This window comes from Aotus nancymaae, unplaced genomic scaffold (assembly GCF_030222135.1).
Source record: "Aotus nancymaae isolate 86718 unplaced genomic scaffold, 86718_ANA_hifiasm-v0.15.2.pri h1tg000011l, whole genome shotgun sequence".
NCBI lineage: Eukaryota > Metazoa > Chordata > Mammalia > Primates > Aotidae > Aotus > Aotus nancymaae.
In genome coordinates this window covers 77,922,669-77,939,865 of record NW_026988422.1, presented here as the reverse complement: position 1 = coordinate 77,939,865, position 17,197 = coordinate 77,922,669, and the positions used below count along the sequence as shown (strand labels likewise).

Here is a 17,197-nt window from a genome sequence, read left to right as displayed (position 1 = left end):
CCCAACCTCTGGCAAATGTCACTACTCAGGTGACTTTGCTTTCTACACTAGCAATCTTCAGAGTCATCAGGGGAGAGGAGGTCTCACCTGATCCCACCAAGAAACACACACCCTCACTGGCCCCTCACCTGCCCTCCCTGCATTCCCCTCACAGTGGAAGCCTTGATCCTTGATCCTTGCCCTCCACATGTGCCTTTGTAACAGAGATTGCAAGGTACCTGAGAGCCTCAGTTAAATGCCTGACTACATGATTGCTCTGACTGTAGTTATGCGCTGATGGCTCATTTGCCCTCAGCCCTGCATTCTGGTTGTTGAGGGAGATGAATTACAGAAAGAAGGCTAGGAACTGGTGAGGCAGTTGAGGGGCTCAGTGTGGAAACACAGCAAGTAGCTACTTCCCCCAAACTGGGGGTGCTAAAAGGCAGAAGAGGGGCATCCCATGATAAAGCCCTGCCCAGCTGCAGGAGCGAGGGGCCCGGGGGCTGTCCAGATGTGGTCAGGGCCAGGAGCTCTGGCAAGAGCCAGGTGGAGACTGGGCCCTAGGGTGGAAAGAGGGAAACTGAAAGTGAGCACCCAGAAGCCCAGGAGGCAGGAATTGGCCTTAGACCTCACAGCTCTGGGCCTGAGGTCCGGGTGAGCTTGGCCACAAGCTTGAGTGGACCTGGGCAGGCTGCTGCAGCTGAAGGCAGAAGGAGCCCAGATCCTGGGGTGGAACTGAGCCTGTGTGGGAGGTCAGAGGGTTTGGCTTTGGGACACAAGTAGCCTCAGGAGCAGAGAGTCCGGCAGTCAGCATGGAAAGGCACGAGCAGTGTGTCCAGGGAAATTGTTTATTGTTGTCAGGAGGCCCAGGACCCTCCAGAACAAAGAGTCCATCACCTCCTGTGCATGAGGGCACTCCACAGTCACTGTCACCTTCCAAGGGTGAGCACACAGGGCCAGACATGCCCTGGCTGCTCGGTGCACAGGGCCAGGCTGTGCCCAGAGACCCAAGCATCCAGCTTCCATTCCCAGCTCCTTAATGGGAGCCCCACTGCTCAATGGCAAGCTCTAGACTCTTGTGGGATTGATGACTTTGCTCATGAAGAGGATGCTCGGGGTGTCTGTTCAGGCGACGATCACCAGGAAGGGCATGTTGAAACGCACAATGACCATTGGGCCCACGTTTGGGGGAAGCGGGGAGAGTGAGAGCGCTGGGGAAGTAGATGCTTCTGTGCCCTCCTCAGACACATCAAGCACAGCCTTGTGGACCACCTGTGGGGACAGAAGCATTACTCAAGGTAGACACAGAAGGGCAGGAGGTCGGCAACCTGCCTGTGTGCCGCTAGGGGGCCTATAGTGCATTGAGCACTCAGCGCTGGCCTGTCTCTGCTGTGGAAACTTGCTCCTCCCAACTCCCCTGCCAACTAGATTTGCACAGTCCTGATGCCTAGAGGTGCAAATGGAGACCCAGGTGCGGTGTGTGATCTGCCCAGAGCCTGTGAGGTAAAGAATGGAGCACCTCATATGCATCCCTTTCTGTCTGAGTTGAGAGTCTATGTTGCCCCCAAAACAGCCACCACTGTTGGGAGGAAGGGCAGGAGCAATGTGAGGCATGTTTCTTCCAAGCAAGGTCCCGGCAGCCCTTGACCATCAACAGCTGCTGCAGAAACCGCCTCGCCAGCCCAGCATGGCTTTCGGCATCTCTCCCGCTCCAGCTTAAACATCCCTGGGGCTTTCAAGTACTTTTCACGGTCTTGCATTCCTGGATCGTACACGTCTGCTCCTCGACACATGCCCCTCCGTTACTTTGCTCCTTGGAAGGTGGAGGTGCAGACTCACCCCAGTGCTCTGTGTGAGCACTCAGGCCAGACAGGAGCAGAGGGCTGCATGGCCACCCTGCCTTGGCGCCTCTGCTTTTAGTGACACAGGCTGAGTGTCGCAAGTAGTCCTCTCTCATGCTCTGAGCATGTTTTCATCACAATTGCCAGACAGTCATTGTTATTCCCTACTGGTGTTAACTCCCCAGCTGGGCACTGCATAGCAGCCAAGGACTATCACCACCATTTTACAGATGAAAAAGCTGGGAACAGAGACTTTAATTGTTTGCCCCATGGGTAGTAAATGGTGCAGTGTGGAAGGATGTCCATGGTTGTCTGATTCCAAGCCTGTCAACATGTGTATTCCATCTGAATAATCTACACAACTACGTCTTTCCATCAGAGAAATATACGCAATCATGTTGCCGAGGACCAGTCCCCAGCACGGCAGGAGGAGCTGGGCTGTAACCGAGCTCTTCTTGGCTTGGGGTGTCCCAAGCAGGGCGAGTGCATAATGAGAAGTGCACCTGCACTGACACAAGTTCAAGAGTGTCCAAACGTGCACCTGGCCTTCACCATTCAAGTTCAGATACGGAGATGAATTGACCAAAGTCTGAAGACTCACCTGGGAGACCTGTAGGTTTCTGGCCCCTGTGATCCCTGACAGGTCAGCCTTGCTGGTGAACATCTCCTCAATGACCAGCTGGGGAAGTGTGTCTTTCAGGTTATAGTCCCCCGAGATGGAAAATTTTGGCAGGAAGAGTGCTACCCATCTAGAAAATAAGAAAAAAAAATATCCGAAGCTCTGCTGATCAGTGCCCACCTGCCTCCTACCTGGCTGCATGGTCTTCCCTGGTTTCCTCTACAATCACCCCCTTCTGGTTAGAAATAAATACTCTGTTCCTCAATTTCCTAACCTCTGTCTTTACTCTTCTTATTCATTAGTTATTTATTCTGATCTGCAAGTGTGAAAGGCTCCAGTCAGCACACCAAGTCTTGAGCTGTGGCCTTGCCCGGGGCTGGCCCTAGTCTTTTGCTGCAGCGTGCAATGCAGTCGAAGCACCTTTGCACCAGCAGGGACCCCTGAGTGTGTCCAGAGCCTGGCCTGTGCCTGCTGCACTGGCTGCATTGCAGCCTGCTTCACGGGCACCAGGAGGGCTTCCTGTAGGAGGTGGTGTTGAGGCTGAGTCCCAAAGGCAGGAAAGGAGGAAGCTAGGTGAAGAGGTGGGCAGGAGGCAGATGAAAGAAACTGGAAGAAGGCAGGAGCAGGAGGAGTTGCTCCACAGGGTGGAGGGTGACCTCAGTGTGGCGGGGAGGAGGGTAGAAGGAGATGAGGTGCGCGAGGAGCCAGAGGCAGGTCAGAAAGGGCCTGGGGGCCTCTGAGGAGCCTGATTATGTTGGAAGAGCTTTGGGGATCCTGAAGCAATCAAATGGAGATTCCTATCTTGCCTGCACAGTGAGCACTGTCCTCTGAGCCAGGTGCAAGCTGGCGTAGAACACGCAGCAAGCTCTTAGAGGCCCAGCTCCCCCTCCCTAGGTTTATAGCCCCCTCAAGATGTCTGTCCCTGTCTGCCTGGTCTTACCGTTATACAGGAGGCTGTGTCTTCCACTAAACTCTGACTCCCATGAAGGAGGAAGGTGTTCTATTTCTATGTTTATTCATTTATTCATGTGTTTGTCTGTTCATTTCATCCTTCATTCAACAAGTGCCTATTGAGCATCCTCTGTGGGCCAGGAGTGTGTGGACACATTTCCTCAGCATTTTGTGAATCAAAAGTGTTTGGTGAATTCTTTTCATTCAAAACTATTTGCTGAGCTCCTGCTCCCTGGTGGCTATTTGGTGCTAAAGCAGGAAGGAGTCTGGGAGTGAATGGATGGGTGGGGTAGGACCCCACGTCCTGGCATCTCCTGGGATCTAGAGTGAGGAGGGGCGGAGCGTCAGGCAGGCCCGAGAGGCGTCCAGCCCTCTGGACAGTGGCTGGGGCAGGAGCTGCAGCCTCAGGTTAGTGTTGAAGCAGCTGCCTCGCCCTTGGTGGGTTATTATGGCTTCCACATACAACACCTCACCGGATTCTCATAACCACCCAGTGAGAACAGGGGCGGCGGGGCAAGGACCCTCCTCTCTATTCAGCAGGTAGCTGAGCTCCAGAGAAGAGCAGCGACCTGCTCCAGGTCACACCAGCCACCACGGTCTGAGCCCAAGGCTGGTGCTCCTCCCTGCCCAGCCCGCACAGCTGCCCACACGCGCTCCCTGGGCCCACTGCAGAGTGGACATAACTACTACAGGGTGGCCCGGAACTACTGCTCTGCCTCACTGTGTCCCCATGAAATCAGTCAGCTCAATTCCATGTGCCCAGCCTGTTCCTCCACCCTCAGATTTATCCAGAAGTCAACCACGTCTCACACGCACAGTTCCCTCCTGGGTCCCAGCCGCCGTGGGCTCCCACCTCATGTCTGTGCCTGGTTCCTGCGGGTGTCCCCGACTCCACACCTGCTCTACCATCTATTCTCTCAGCAGCCACGGTTAGTCTTTTAAAACAACGCTCAGATCGCACCCCTCCTCTAAACCTCCTGATGGCTCTCCATTTCACGGGAAGGAGGAAGGGCAAGGTTTTCCAGGGCTCTACATGTTCCTACACAAGCTGATCCACCCCCTTTGGAGGCTCCTGACCTCTCTCAACTCTCTCGTCACTCTCTCTGCTCCAGCCACTCTGGCCTCGCTCTTCCTTGAACATATCAAGCTCAGTTCCACCTTAGAGGCTTTGCACTGGCTGTTCCCTCTGCCAGGAATGCTTTTCCCTAACATACCAACATGACTCCACCCCTCCCCTCCGTTACATGGATGCTCAAACATCACCTAACGGCCGTTTTATTTAAAATCACAAATGAACACAAGTTCCAGTTTTCCTGTTTCTTTCATCCCCTTCTACTCAATTTCTATCCTCCTACTCAATTTTCTGCCTTCTAAAATATCAAATAACTTATTGGTTATATTTATTGCCTCTCCTCTCTCCGATTACAAAGTAAGCTCCAGGAGGGAAGGGAATCTTGTGGTTTTTTTTGCTGATTTATTCTCAGGGTGCAAATTAGAGTCTGACACACAGTAGGTGCTCAATCATGCAGCAAATGCTGAGTGAATGAATAAATATAGAGGTTCACCAGTACAGACCTGATTCTCAGAGCCCATCTCACTGCAGCCCTCAACTGATCACAACTCCGTCTGTTTCTCTCTCCTTTCCAGAGATTGAGACCAGGAGAAACCGTGCATGAGTGTTTGGCGCAGATTTCTCATGACTTAGGACAGGCTGGAGTCAGAGGAAGCCTCAGCCACTTGTTCTGTCTGATGTCATCATCTTAAAGAAGAAAAGAATCAGGGCCGAAGCCACACAGGCGCATAAGGCAAAGTAAGTGAGAATTCCACATGTTCCTGTATGAGTTCTCCCATCACCACGCCCTCGTGCCTGGACACTGGTGAGACCTTGAGGTGGAGAGATGTGGAGTCTCAGGGGGACAGGAAGAATCACCTGATCTTCAGTGAGTCTCTCCACCGCTTCAGGGTCTCCAGGAGCAGCATGGCTTCCACTCGCTCCATCTTGTTTTGATCAGGGAGGATGAAGAATGCGCTGGCATTGCCTGTGTATGGCAGCTCCACTACGGTGCATAACAGCTCCTCATCCCAGAAGTAAGGTGTAGCCATGGCATCCATTCTCATCATGGGCACCTTTACCCACATCAGGTTGCCAAAGTAGAACTTTGACATAAAAGTATCACGTATGTCAAAGGGAGTCTTCCACTTGGCTGAAGGTGGAGCAAGCATTTGAAGAACGTGTTAGTGCCAGGGTCATTCTGCCTCGACCCTGCTCCTTCAGCAGTGGAAGTGCCTAGTCCAGCAGACACTGAGAGGCCCTCATAGGAGTGGCCCTGCCTTCATTTAGAGAAATAGCTTGGCAAGTGAAAAGTGTATTGGGGGTGAGGGAGAGCCCAGCAGGCTTAGATTGGGAAAAGGACCATGAAGGAAAGACCTGGTTCTTTATGCTAAAGGAGAAATCAATAGGAAGCTGGGAATAAGGAGTGCAAGAGAGAGAGAAGGTTTAGGGAAAGTGAGGGAAAGAGGCATGAAAACACGTGGGAGGCTATAGACCGAGGAGAAATGGCTCAGTCTTGATTCCTTAGGAGGAAAAGCCTCTTGTGAGCAATTGTTAGTCACTCGCATAACAGGGATGTGAACATACAGCAATGGCTTTTGGGAGGGCTTTGGGTGGAAAGAGGAGGAAAGAGACCAGGTTCTGTATGTGAGGTGGTGAGGGTAGACAGAGGAGATGCCCATCTCTGTGAGTGAGGAGAGGAATGGGGAGACTTTAGTGGAAGAAAGAACTCAGGGCCAGGAGAGACCATGGAAATAAAAGCCTAGGGGCACTTGTGACATCTTAGGTGGTGAGAGTGTTGGACATTGCAAAAGCCATAAGCTGGCTGTGGTCCTCAGCTCATATCTAGCTCATGTCCACCTTTACAAACCATGAACCTCCAGCTAAGACTTGCCCTGGATTCTGTGTCTGTCTGGCTGAGGAGTCAATTGTGGGGCTCTGAGTCTGAGGCTGCCTAAACTCTCAGCGTTGCAAAGGTAAAATTCCATGAAACTACCTCTGGCACCTCTAGCTATTGCAAACATGAAATGCAGGCTGACTCCTAGCCAGAGTGACATAGCTCCTTTCACTAAAGGCCTATTTACCACAGTAAAGAGAAAGAGAACATCTTGAAAGAGGTAGAGGTAGGGGCAGAGGGAGGAAAACTCCACCTTATCTAAAAAGAAATAACGATAAACATGACAGCAGAATTCCCATCAGAAACTATGCAAGCAAGGGAAGAATGGAGTAAAATCTTTAAAATGTAGAAAATTCCATGAAACTCATTCTTTGGGAATCATGACATAGGCCCATGATGTGCATGTGTTTAGTTGGGTACAATTATTTTCCTCCTCTAAAACAGGGGTCAGGAAACTATAAGCCTATAAGCTAATACAGCCATAGCCTATTTCTATATTAACCTAATGCTAAGAAAGGTACTTATATTTTTCAAATATTGTAAAACAATGAAGAGGAAAGAGAAGAAGACAATAAAAAAGCAAAGGAGAAAGACAAAATGAAGAATCTTCAAAAGAGACCTCCTGTAGACCACACAGCCTAAAATACTTACTACTATGTCCTTTATAGACAAAGTTTGTCAATCGTTTTTCTGGGTTTTGGACTCCACAATCTTTCACCTCCATTCTTGGTTTTGGGAGATGCTTGGTAAAAGCTCATAAAATCATAAACAGGTTAACTTTAGGGATTAACATGAGGAAGAAAAGGGGATTTTCAGATGGGCCCAGGTCAACTTTGAATGTTTAATTATTTGCTTTTCTGGACTTCATGTCTCCTAACAAACAAATGGCAGCACCACCAACCACCTTTCAGAGCTGCTATGAGGATTAAACGAGGTATTGCATGTAAATGGGTGGTATGAGCAGGTGCTCAATAAATGGGAGCTTCTTTCCTTTCTTTCTTTATTTTGCTTTTTCTTTTGGTAATTGCAACAAGAGCCAGCTTCTGAGTGGCTCTACATTCTCTTGTGCCATCGTTTTCCTTCTAGACTCTTCTCCACCTTTGGACTTTCTCTTCGGGCTTTCTAGGACCAAAATCACAGTCCATCTTTCCTTCCCCCTCCTGGCAGACCATCTCAGGTTCTCTGGTCCCTGCAGCCTCCCAACATGGAATGACCCAGGACAAACCTAATTGTAAAGATGCCTCAGAGCAAGGACTCATCTCAGAGTAGGAGATATTTCAGTTGAAAAGGTGTCCCCATCACCAACTGCAGCAACCATTGAGGTGCTTCTGTGGCCTCCATGAGGGCAGTGCCATGGAGTGCCTCCCCATATTACCCAGGGCACCAGGCTGCTTTGGGGCCTTTAGCTGGCCAGATCTCCAGCATGGGTTCCTGCCAGGAAGACCGGCTGCCTCTGGGGACCCTGACTGCTGCCTTGTATGCCAGAATCAAAGGAGGGACAGGTTTGAGGGACGAAATCACCACCCAGGCTCTACAGGCCTTTAAATGTTGTCACATATGCCCCCGTCTCCCCCTATTTCTGTCTGCCAGTCACCAAGTTTTCCAATTCTGCCTCCTTACCATCTTCTGACATCCTCAGCTATTGAACTGGGGGCCCGAATGTCTGGCTAGAATAGTGTCTTTAGGATCTGATCTCTGCTTGACTCAACTTCCCTCTGCTGTAATGGCCTTCCTTTCCAATTCTATCTGGATTTAAGAGAAAAGAAGAAAACCATTTTCTAAGGGAAAGCTTCCTTTCTTGAATTCCCATCTTCTGCCCCTGGCTGGATGCCCACCCTTACTTTCAGTCAAATGCACAGTCCTAACATCATTGGGTGACTCAATCCTTGCATGCTCGTGGGTCCAGTGGGTGCAATGGAACAGGAAGAGCAGAAAGGGAGGGAACAAGCACTCCAGGGTTCTGAGCTGGGACCCTCTCAGCCTGAAGCTCATGCATGCCCAGCACCTTCCATCTTCCATAGGGCAGCCCCAGCAGTGACCAAGCCCCAGCACATACACTGTATGTAAACCAGGCTGAGGTAAGGAGCAAAATGGGCACCTGGAGGGTGAGTAGAGATCAACAGAGCAAGGGGCGGGGCCCTGCAGGTCTCCACTCCAGGAGGACCAGAGCACTGAACAGTGAGGGGAGTGGGAGCTTCAGGGGAGGCTGGAGACCTGGGGCCACCTCCACTGCCCACCTGTTTCCCACCTGCCCGTTTCCCATTATTAGAGGCAGGTGGGGAGGGGAAAGCTGGGCTGGCTGCTGCGTTCCTGGAGGGCAGAAAGTCCTGGCATAGGGATACGTGGCAGGAGAGAACACAGGAAACTCAAAGCAGAAATGGCAGCTCAGGCACGGAGTAGTCTTAGCAGGAGATCTGGATCCACGTCTTCATTTACAGATAAAGACCCCGGCCTGGGAGGGGAAGGGGCTTGCCCAGGACTCAATTAACAGCCCTCAGGCAGGACTCTGCCTCCAAGCAGCACATGTCTCCTAAGCACCTTTCCGCCCTCTGACAGGTGGGCACTCTTTGTGTCCCTATGTTTTTTTTCTCCCTATCTGGATTCCAGCCTCCAGGAGGCAGAAGCTACCTGCTTGCACTCTGCCCCTTGGGAGCTTGGAGGCTGAGGTTTGCATTGGTTGAGTTTCTATCAATGGGATTGGGCACTGGAGCAGTTAGAATCTGGCAAGGGTCATGTCTTGGATACTGCCCACCCTTGAGGCTCTTTCCCAGAGGGGAACAATGCCATTTCTGCCCTCATTTATGTGTCAGTGACACATTTTAAAATATAATTACAGGAGATTATAGGAGAGCAGAATGGTAGAAACTTAGGAGGGGCCAGGCTCCTTAGGGGTTGGCTTCCCCTGTGAAGATGGCCCCAGCCCCACCTGGCCACCTCCAGAGACTGAGGCCCCTGGCTGGACAGTGTTCCTCGCGCATGTGGAGGGCAGAAGCCCTGGGTGCGTCCAGACAGAGGGCTTTCCTGGCCCAGTCCAGCAGCGCCCCTGCAAAAAGGGAGCTGTAGTCCCTTTGGGCCCTGGGGTGGTTTCAAGGGAGAGCTCCTTCCTTCTGTTTGCTGGACAAGTTTAAATCAGAGTGAAAAGCACCACACTGAGTCAGACCAAGGGCTGATGGGGTTCACTGATCAGCTGATGTCTTGGAAGGACAAACTGTAGTTTGGTAAACCCCAACAGGAGAAAGCGATGCCTATGGGCAGGGCGGGGCCTTGGTGCCCACGATGCCCCCAAGCCGTGGGCACTCTCCTCTACAGTGGTTTCCCTAAGAACACCGTTGTTGAGCCAGGACAGAAATGGCCCTGAGGCTCAGAACTAAACATCCACCTCTTCTGAACCCCAAACTGGGCACTCACCTTTAAAGAAGATGTAATTCACCAGGACCATCATTGTCTGCTGGTCAAGGTCCTTGATCAGATCCCTGATATTCCCCCGGGTTCCCTTCTCCACGTAGTCATTGATGAGCTTCTTAGCTGCCTCTGAGTCCTGAAAGTCAGTGGCAAAGGCCTCGGCGCCATACAGGCTCTTGGCGTCCTCTGTGAACCTGTCCAGCAGATTGAGCTGATCTTTGACGAACATGGCATTTCCCGTACTGAGCTGCAGCTCATCCCTGGACTGGTTGAGGGTGCTGAGCAGGTGCTGGAAGCTCTGGTGAATTTCTGACTCGGAAGTCTCTGTGAGATTGAACTTGAGGCCTTTGAGAAGCTCCTTCAGGGTGGAATTACGGGCCCCAGGGACAGGAAGGCCAAGATGGTGGAGATGCTCAGCGGGGAGAAGATGACGTTCTTACCAGGGGCCTTCTGGGTCAACTGCTTGTACAGGCTGAAGGCGAAGTCCACGTTGGTGGAGGCTAATCTGAGGTCCACATGTCTCCCCTCGTCTTGGTCCTCCTGGTTCGGATTCTTCTCGTCAAGTGTGCTCTTAGGGTGGCAGAGGACAGCAGGGCAGAATCCAGCCACCAAGAGCCCCAGAGCCAGGAGAGGTAACATTCTCCCCATTGTCAACTCTGCAAAGCAAAGATCCTTTAGGTCTCAGAGGGCCAGATGGAGCCCTGACCACCCCTCTTCCCTGCCCCCCAACAGCCTGTGTCCTGGTCCCTGTTCTGCTGCCTCTTGCTGGCTTTGCAGCCTCCCTCAGGTAGGGGCTCTCCTGGGCCCCGACACATCACTCTGCTTCTCATCACCCGTTGAGGTAAGTGCCATAATTGTTTCCATTTTTTCCACTGGAAAACCTGGGCACAAAGCGGTGAAGGGCGGCCAAGGTCACGGGGCAAACAGGTGGAGGAGCCCAGCGGGCAGCCAGGTTTGCCTGGCTCCTCGGTCTGGAAGCTGATGGGGGTCCGAGGTTCAGTCCAATCAGAATGCCCACTCCTTTCCCCCCGCTTGGTGAGCAGATCCCATCCTAGGGCATTAGAAAGCAGGGGCTCCCTTCCCCTATTCCCCACCTGCCACCAAAGACCTCAGGGATGAAGGAGCCCTGGCCAGAGTCAGAGACCACAGTGACTCTCCCAGCCTCTCGGTGACACGTGGCGTGGCCCCCGTGGGCCTCCAGGCTTGATGCTGGGTTGCAGTGAGGCTTGACTGAGAGAGGGAAATGAGGGCTCCCGGTAGTGTCTGGAGCCTAGAAGGCCCTGAAAATGGTCGGCGTCATGGCCGAAGAAAGGCGAATGTTCTTTTTCACCCCTGCCAGGTCGCCACATGGTCTCTGTTTCCACCATAAGCCTGGAAGGGCCTCCTAGTGGGGAGAAGGCAGAGTGGGCTTTGGGGTCTCCCAGACTGAGACTGGGATTTTGTTTTGGCCACTTTTGATTGCTGTGTAATGACAAGCAGGTGACTGAACCTCTCTGAACCTGTTTCCGTCTCCGCGCAACATGCTAAGTGGCTCAGGTGAGATAAATGATGAATGAAGGCACCTGGCTCAGAAGAGACGTTACCGAGGGCCACCACCTCCCATACTACCCCAGGCCTGAAACTGCAAGCCAGAGAAGAGGCGTGAGCAACTGCTCAAGAGACCCTGGAACTGCTGAGTTCCAGGCCGGTGACTGCAGCAAACAAGATTATTTACCTTCAGCCTCTGCCCACTCAGTCCCAGAATTCAGGAGAAAAAAGGGGCAGCTTGGGTGCCATGGGGAAGAGCGGGGAAGAAAGGGGAGTGGAAGCAGGGGGAAGGGAGAGGGGTAGAGAGAGGAGCAGAGGATGAGGGGAAGAATGAGGGGAAGGAAGGAAGGAAGGAAGGAAGGAAGGAAGGAGGGAGGGGAGGCCGGTGGAAATGCCTTCAGTGAAGCCCTGGGACAGGGGCTGCTTGTTTGCTTCAACTGTTTACTCTCAGGCTGATGCAACCATTTCTCTGGGAAAATGTTAGACAATATTTGCCTCTGGAATTATTTCGGGGGCAAAGCCTTGTGTTTTCTGCTTGGGCAAGTTGGAGGACTGGCTGTTTCCCAGCAGTTTGTCTCTTCAGCGTGTGGACAGAGGCACAGCCCATCTGTGGACTTGGCCGGGGTCCTTGTGGGGAAGTGGAGCCCCCGAGGCAGCTCCATGGAGACCCTGAAATCACCATGGGGCCTGCGGCCGCTGCTCACAAGAACCCGCTGCAACAATCACATCTGCCACATATTCTGAGAGCTGCACCCTGCGCCAGGCAAGGGGACAGCACCTCTTCCCCTGAGGGTCAGATGCACAGCTGAGGATGCACAGCTGACTCGAATCAGAATCCGTAATTATCAAGGCAGAAATGACCATAGAGGCCCCAGGGCACCTTCGCCCTTTATAGGTGTGAAAACTCAGACCCAGAGAGGACGTCTCTTAAAAACGCATGGGGAATCACAACAGTCCCCTGGCCCCAACCCAGTGCCCTGGGCACACCTCCTCCTGGCATCGGCTTACCACACACTCCGCTCGCTCCAGGCTGCCAGCTACAACAATTCCTCTGCTCCCAGGATGAAAAGCACCATGGATTACCTGCCTCAGGGGGACACAGGGACACTCTGTCTCAAAAAAAAAAAAAAAAATTCCTCTTGATTCCTCTTGGTCACAGTCCCCATCCATGACAGACCCTGACAGCCTAGAGGGCGTGCTTTGGAGGGCACCAGACCCATGGAGAGGTTCTAACTCTGACATGAGCTGACCTGGCTTGAATCACGGATGTCTGACTCACGGACTGACTCACTTCAAACACATCATGGGAAATCCCTACAGCTTAATCTCCTAGTGTCTAAGATGCAAGGTAATATTTCCCTGACAGAGTGGTAATCAAGATGAATGAAATCATGTGAATGTACACTCTACGAGGACAGGAATTTTAGTTTGTCCGTTGTGATAGTGCTGCATCTTTAGAGGACTGATATATCTGTTGACTGCGTGGCACTAAGGTGACCAGTAACTGTTTAGTCCCATCTTCCTTAAATGGCTTTCAGGCTCCAAGTTTCAGAATTGAATATATGTGTGTGTGTGTGTGTGCATGTGTGTGTGTGTGTGTGTGTATCTTTATTTATTTATTTTTTAATTTTGAGATGAAGTCTCTCCCTGTTGCCCATGCTGGAGTACAATGGCACAATCTCAACTCACTGCAACCTCTGCCTCCAGGGTTAAAGCAATTTTCCTGCCTCTACTTCCCGAGTAGCTGGGATTACAGGTGCCCACCACCATGCCCAGCTAATTTTTCTATTTATAGTAGAGAGGGGGTTTCACCATGTTGGCCAGGCTGGTCTCAAACTCCTGACCTCGTGATCCACCTGCCTCGGCCTCCCAAAGTGTTGGGATTACAGGCATGAGCCACCGCGCCCAGCGTGTATATATAATCTTTATCTCTCTCTCTAGGTATATATGTGTGTGTATATATATATATGTACACACACACACACACACACACACACACACACATTTATATCTAGAGAGAGAGAGGGAGAGAGAGTCCTGCTTTGTCACCCAGGCTTGAGTGTAGTGGTGCAGCCATTGCTCATTGCTCACTGAAGACTCCAACTCCTAGACTCCAGGTATCTTGCTGCCTCAGCCTTCTGAGTCACTAGGACCACAGGCACACAACACTATGACTGGTTAATTTTTAAATTTTTATTCTTCGTAGAGACAGGGTTTCATTGTGTTGCCCAGGCTGGTCTTGAAATCCTGGCCTCAAGGGATCCTCCCACCTCAGCCTCCCAAAGTGCTGGGATTATGGGTGTGAGCCACTGTACCCGGCCAGTACCTATGTTTAAGTTACACAGAGTCCTACAGAAATCGTGGCTGAAATGAGACTGAAGTTCAGCGCCCTCTCACGCAGGTCCAGGTGGAGGCAGTGGGTTGATGTGGTGGCTCCACGTTTTCAGAATCCACGTCCTCCTGTCTGCCTGCTCGGCCGCCCCTCCATGCCTGCTTGTCTGGGCTAAGAAGGCTCACTGCTATGTCCACCTTCCAGCCCATAGAAAGGGCCTCAGGGGAAGGGAAGGGCACACCTTCTTCGGAAAGGAATGCCGTGAACATCACCTGTCATTTCTGCTTGTGTTCTGTTGGCCGGAGGTTTGCTCCATGGCCACATCTAGCTACAAAGGAGGCTGTGCGGTGCAGTCAAGATGCTAGGAAGCCGCCTCCCAGCTAAGAATTCGGAGTTCGATTACCATGAGAGACAGAGAGAGTGGACATCGGGGATGACTGGTCCTCCCGCCTCAGGACATTACCTGGGTGTTCTCAAGTTCTCCAGCCTCAGAAGAGCACCAACTTTTTTACAGCTGAGCTGACTAAGTCTTAACCTCCATCCAACCTCATCTCTGTATAGCTCCCATCTCTGATAACATTGAGAAAAAAAATCTGTCTCTTTTTTTTTTTGAGACAGAGTCTCACTCTGTAGCCCAAACTGGAGTGCAGCAGTGCAATCTCACCTTACTTGCAGCTTCGACATCCTGGGCTTAAGTGATCCTCCCACCTCAGCCTCCCAAGTAGTCGGGATTACCGGTGCACACCACCATGCCCAGCTAATTTTTGTAATTTTTTGCAGAGACATGGTTTCACCACGTTGCCCAGGCTGGTATTGAACACCTGGGCTCAACTGATCCACCCCCCTTGGCCTCCCAAAGTGCTGGGACTACAGGCGTGAGCCACATCACCTGGTCTCTGCCCCTTCTTTTATCCTAAGTTTTCTTACCAAACTTTGGTCGGTGTCAACCTCCAGGAAGGGGAGTTAGAAAGGAGGAAAAAGCTTCCAATGTCCAATCATGTGATTTGCCCAAGTACCGCCGGCTGCTAAATGCTGGAGCATTTGGAGCTTATGGGAGACCAATCCAATGCCAAATCCAGACTCTCACCGCCGCTCCCTGCTGTTTCTTTAAAAATGAAGAAAGACCTTTCCATGCTTGGACATAGGAGTGAAAGTGACAATTTCACAGGCTTTAGGGTCGATGCCTTTTTAAGGCTTGCTTGTCTGTGGATCTGTGTAGGGAAAGATTTCTTTACCGATTGAGGTCTCAGCTGAATGCAGGCTTTGTCCGCACCTCTCCTTTGATTGTGGATGGGCATGTTTCTCTGACTTAAAATGGACCCAGAGGGTCAGCCCATGGTGAGACGAAAGTTCACTCCAGCTTGAGGGGGAGGTCAGGGCCAGGGTCTCCAGGGGACTATTGTTTTCTTTATCCTTTTTTTTTTTTTTTTTGAGATGGAGTCTCACTGTGCTGCCCAGGCTGAAGTGCAGTGGCATGAAATCAGTTCACTGCAAACTCTGCCTCCCAGGTTCAAGCGTTTCTCCTGCCTCCACCTCCTGAGTAGCTGCGATTACAGGCACCTGCCACCATACCTGATTAATTTTTGTATTTTTTGTAGAGGCAAGCTTTCACCATATTGACCAGGCTTGTCTCAAACTTTTGACCTCAGGTGATATTCCCGCCTCAGCCTCCCAAAGTGCTGGGATTACAGGCATGAGCCACCATGCCCGGACTCCAGGAGACTATTTCTGAAGGTCAAGGAATCTGGTGGAATGCAGGAGTGGAGAGAGCAGAGGCAGTGGGTGGCACTGGCCTTTGGGGCCTGCGTGAGGGTGGCTGTAGTGCCTCTCTTAAAGGTAAGGAGATGAAAGATTCACATCGAATGCTCAGCCAGGGACCTGGGACAACCAGATGCTCAGTCCAAGGAATAATGACGTTCACTGTCCCTGGACTGGAGTCACCTTGGTACATACAGAGTCCATCAGACCCTGGGATTCTGCAAGCTGGATCACTGTGATGCTGCTTGTAGTCTTCACAGCTATTGCCTTTGTGGTGCCACTCTGGATTCCGAAATGCTGACTTGGTGCAGTGGGGTAAGGAACACCCTAGGAAATGAGTAGTGTCCACACATAGCCAGGGACCGCAGATGGGGAAGAGAGTGCTGCTGGGGCCTAACTGGAGGGACCAGCAGGAGCCCAAACACAAGCCTGCCTGCCTGCATGGGAAGGTGAGGCAGAGAGAAACCAGGGCCGCTGCCTTCCAGAGAGGCAGGGGCCATCCAAAGGGCGTCACCCACAGGGCTTCTTTTGTACCATGCCTCTGCCACATCTATTTGCTGGGTGACTTTAGGCCAATTACTTTATCTCTCTGAACTTCTTTTGTCAACTGTAGCTGATTTAAGAATTCTTAGGAGGCTGACCTCAGTGGCTCATGCCTGTAATCCTAGCAATCTGGAAAGCCAAGGCAGGGGGATCACCTGAGGTCAAGAGTTTGAGACCAGCCTGGCCAACATGGCGAAACCTTGTCTCTACTAAAAACACAAAAATTAGCCAGGTGTGGTGGTGGGCACCTGTAATTTCAGATACTTGGGAGGCTGAGGCAGGAGAATCACTTGAACCCAGAAGGCAGAGGTTGCAGTGAGCCAAGATTGTACCATTGTACTCCAGCCTGGGCAACAAGAGCAAAACTCCATCTCAAAAAAAAAAAAAAGAATTATTAGGAAGAAGAAATAGATACTGACTGACACCAGCAGTTCTAAAGAACCCTGAGAAGGCCCAGTCTTCTCTGTGACAGACAGAGGACTCTGGTCTCTGTCAGAAAAGGATGGAATCCCCAGGCACAGTGGCGCACGCCTGTAATCCTAGAACTTTGGGAGGCCGAGGCAGGCGGATCACCTAAGATCAGGAGTTCAAGATCAGCCTGACCAACATGGAGAAACCCCATCTCCACAAAAATACAAAATTTAGCCAGGTATGGTGGTGCGCACCTGTAATCCCAGCTACTCAGGAGGCTGAGGCAGGAGAATCGCTTGAACCCGGGAGGCGGAGGTTGTGGTGAGCCGAGATCGCGCCACTGCCACTGCAACCTCGGCAACAAGAGCGAAACTCCATCTCAAAAAAAAAAAAATAGTCTTTTTTTGCCCAACACCCATGCTGCACTCCAGCTGGGTTGGTGCTGATTTGGTGGCTATTGGGGGAGATACTGGCCGCAGATGTGAGGCTGGATTTGCAAATTTCCTTCAGCACAGCCAGACCCTCGGCTGTCCCTATGTGGATTGGGAGACGCCTGCAAAGGGTTTGGTGACAGCAGGGAGAACTCCTGACTCTGTTCAGTGTGTCTGTTCTCCTGGGGGAGGGGAGGGAGTGGCTGCTGTAGCTTGCCATCCCTGGCTTCCATTTCAGAACTGCTGCAGGCTGCGCGCTGCATCTCAGAATTCTGGCAAACCAGCCCAGCCCCTACCCCTTACTGCCTGGACAACCTCACACATGTCCTAACGGCTCTGAGTCTCAGTGCCTTTCCTGTGTGTGAAATGAGACAGAAATATCCTGCTCACTCTCTTATTCATTTATTCATTCAGCTAGTCCATCTATTTTTTAAAACATTTATAATCTACTATGA

At 51.6% G+C, this 17,197-nt stretch overlaps 1 protein-coding gene across 1 annotated transcript; it reads right to left on the bottom strand.

The window, feature by feature from the left end:
- Positions 1–1,032: 1,032 nt before the first annotated feature.
- Positions 1,033–10,434, bottom strand: LOC105721294 (alpha-1-antichymotrypsin). Its single transcript, XM_012458289.3, is given in 5 exon segments — positions 1,033–1,251; positions 2,422–2,569; positions 5,321–5,594; positions 9,747–10,124; positions 10,127–10,434. Coding segments are annotated over 5 exon segments (1,266 nt in total). The 5' UTR covers positions 10,389–10,434; the 3' UTR covers positions 1,033–1,047.
- Between the last annotated feature and the right edge of the window lie 6,763 nt (positions 10,435–17,197).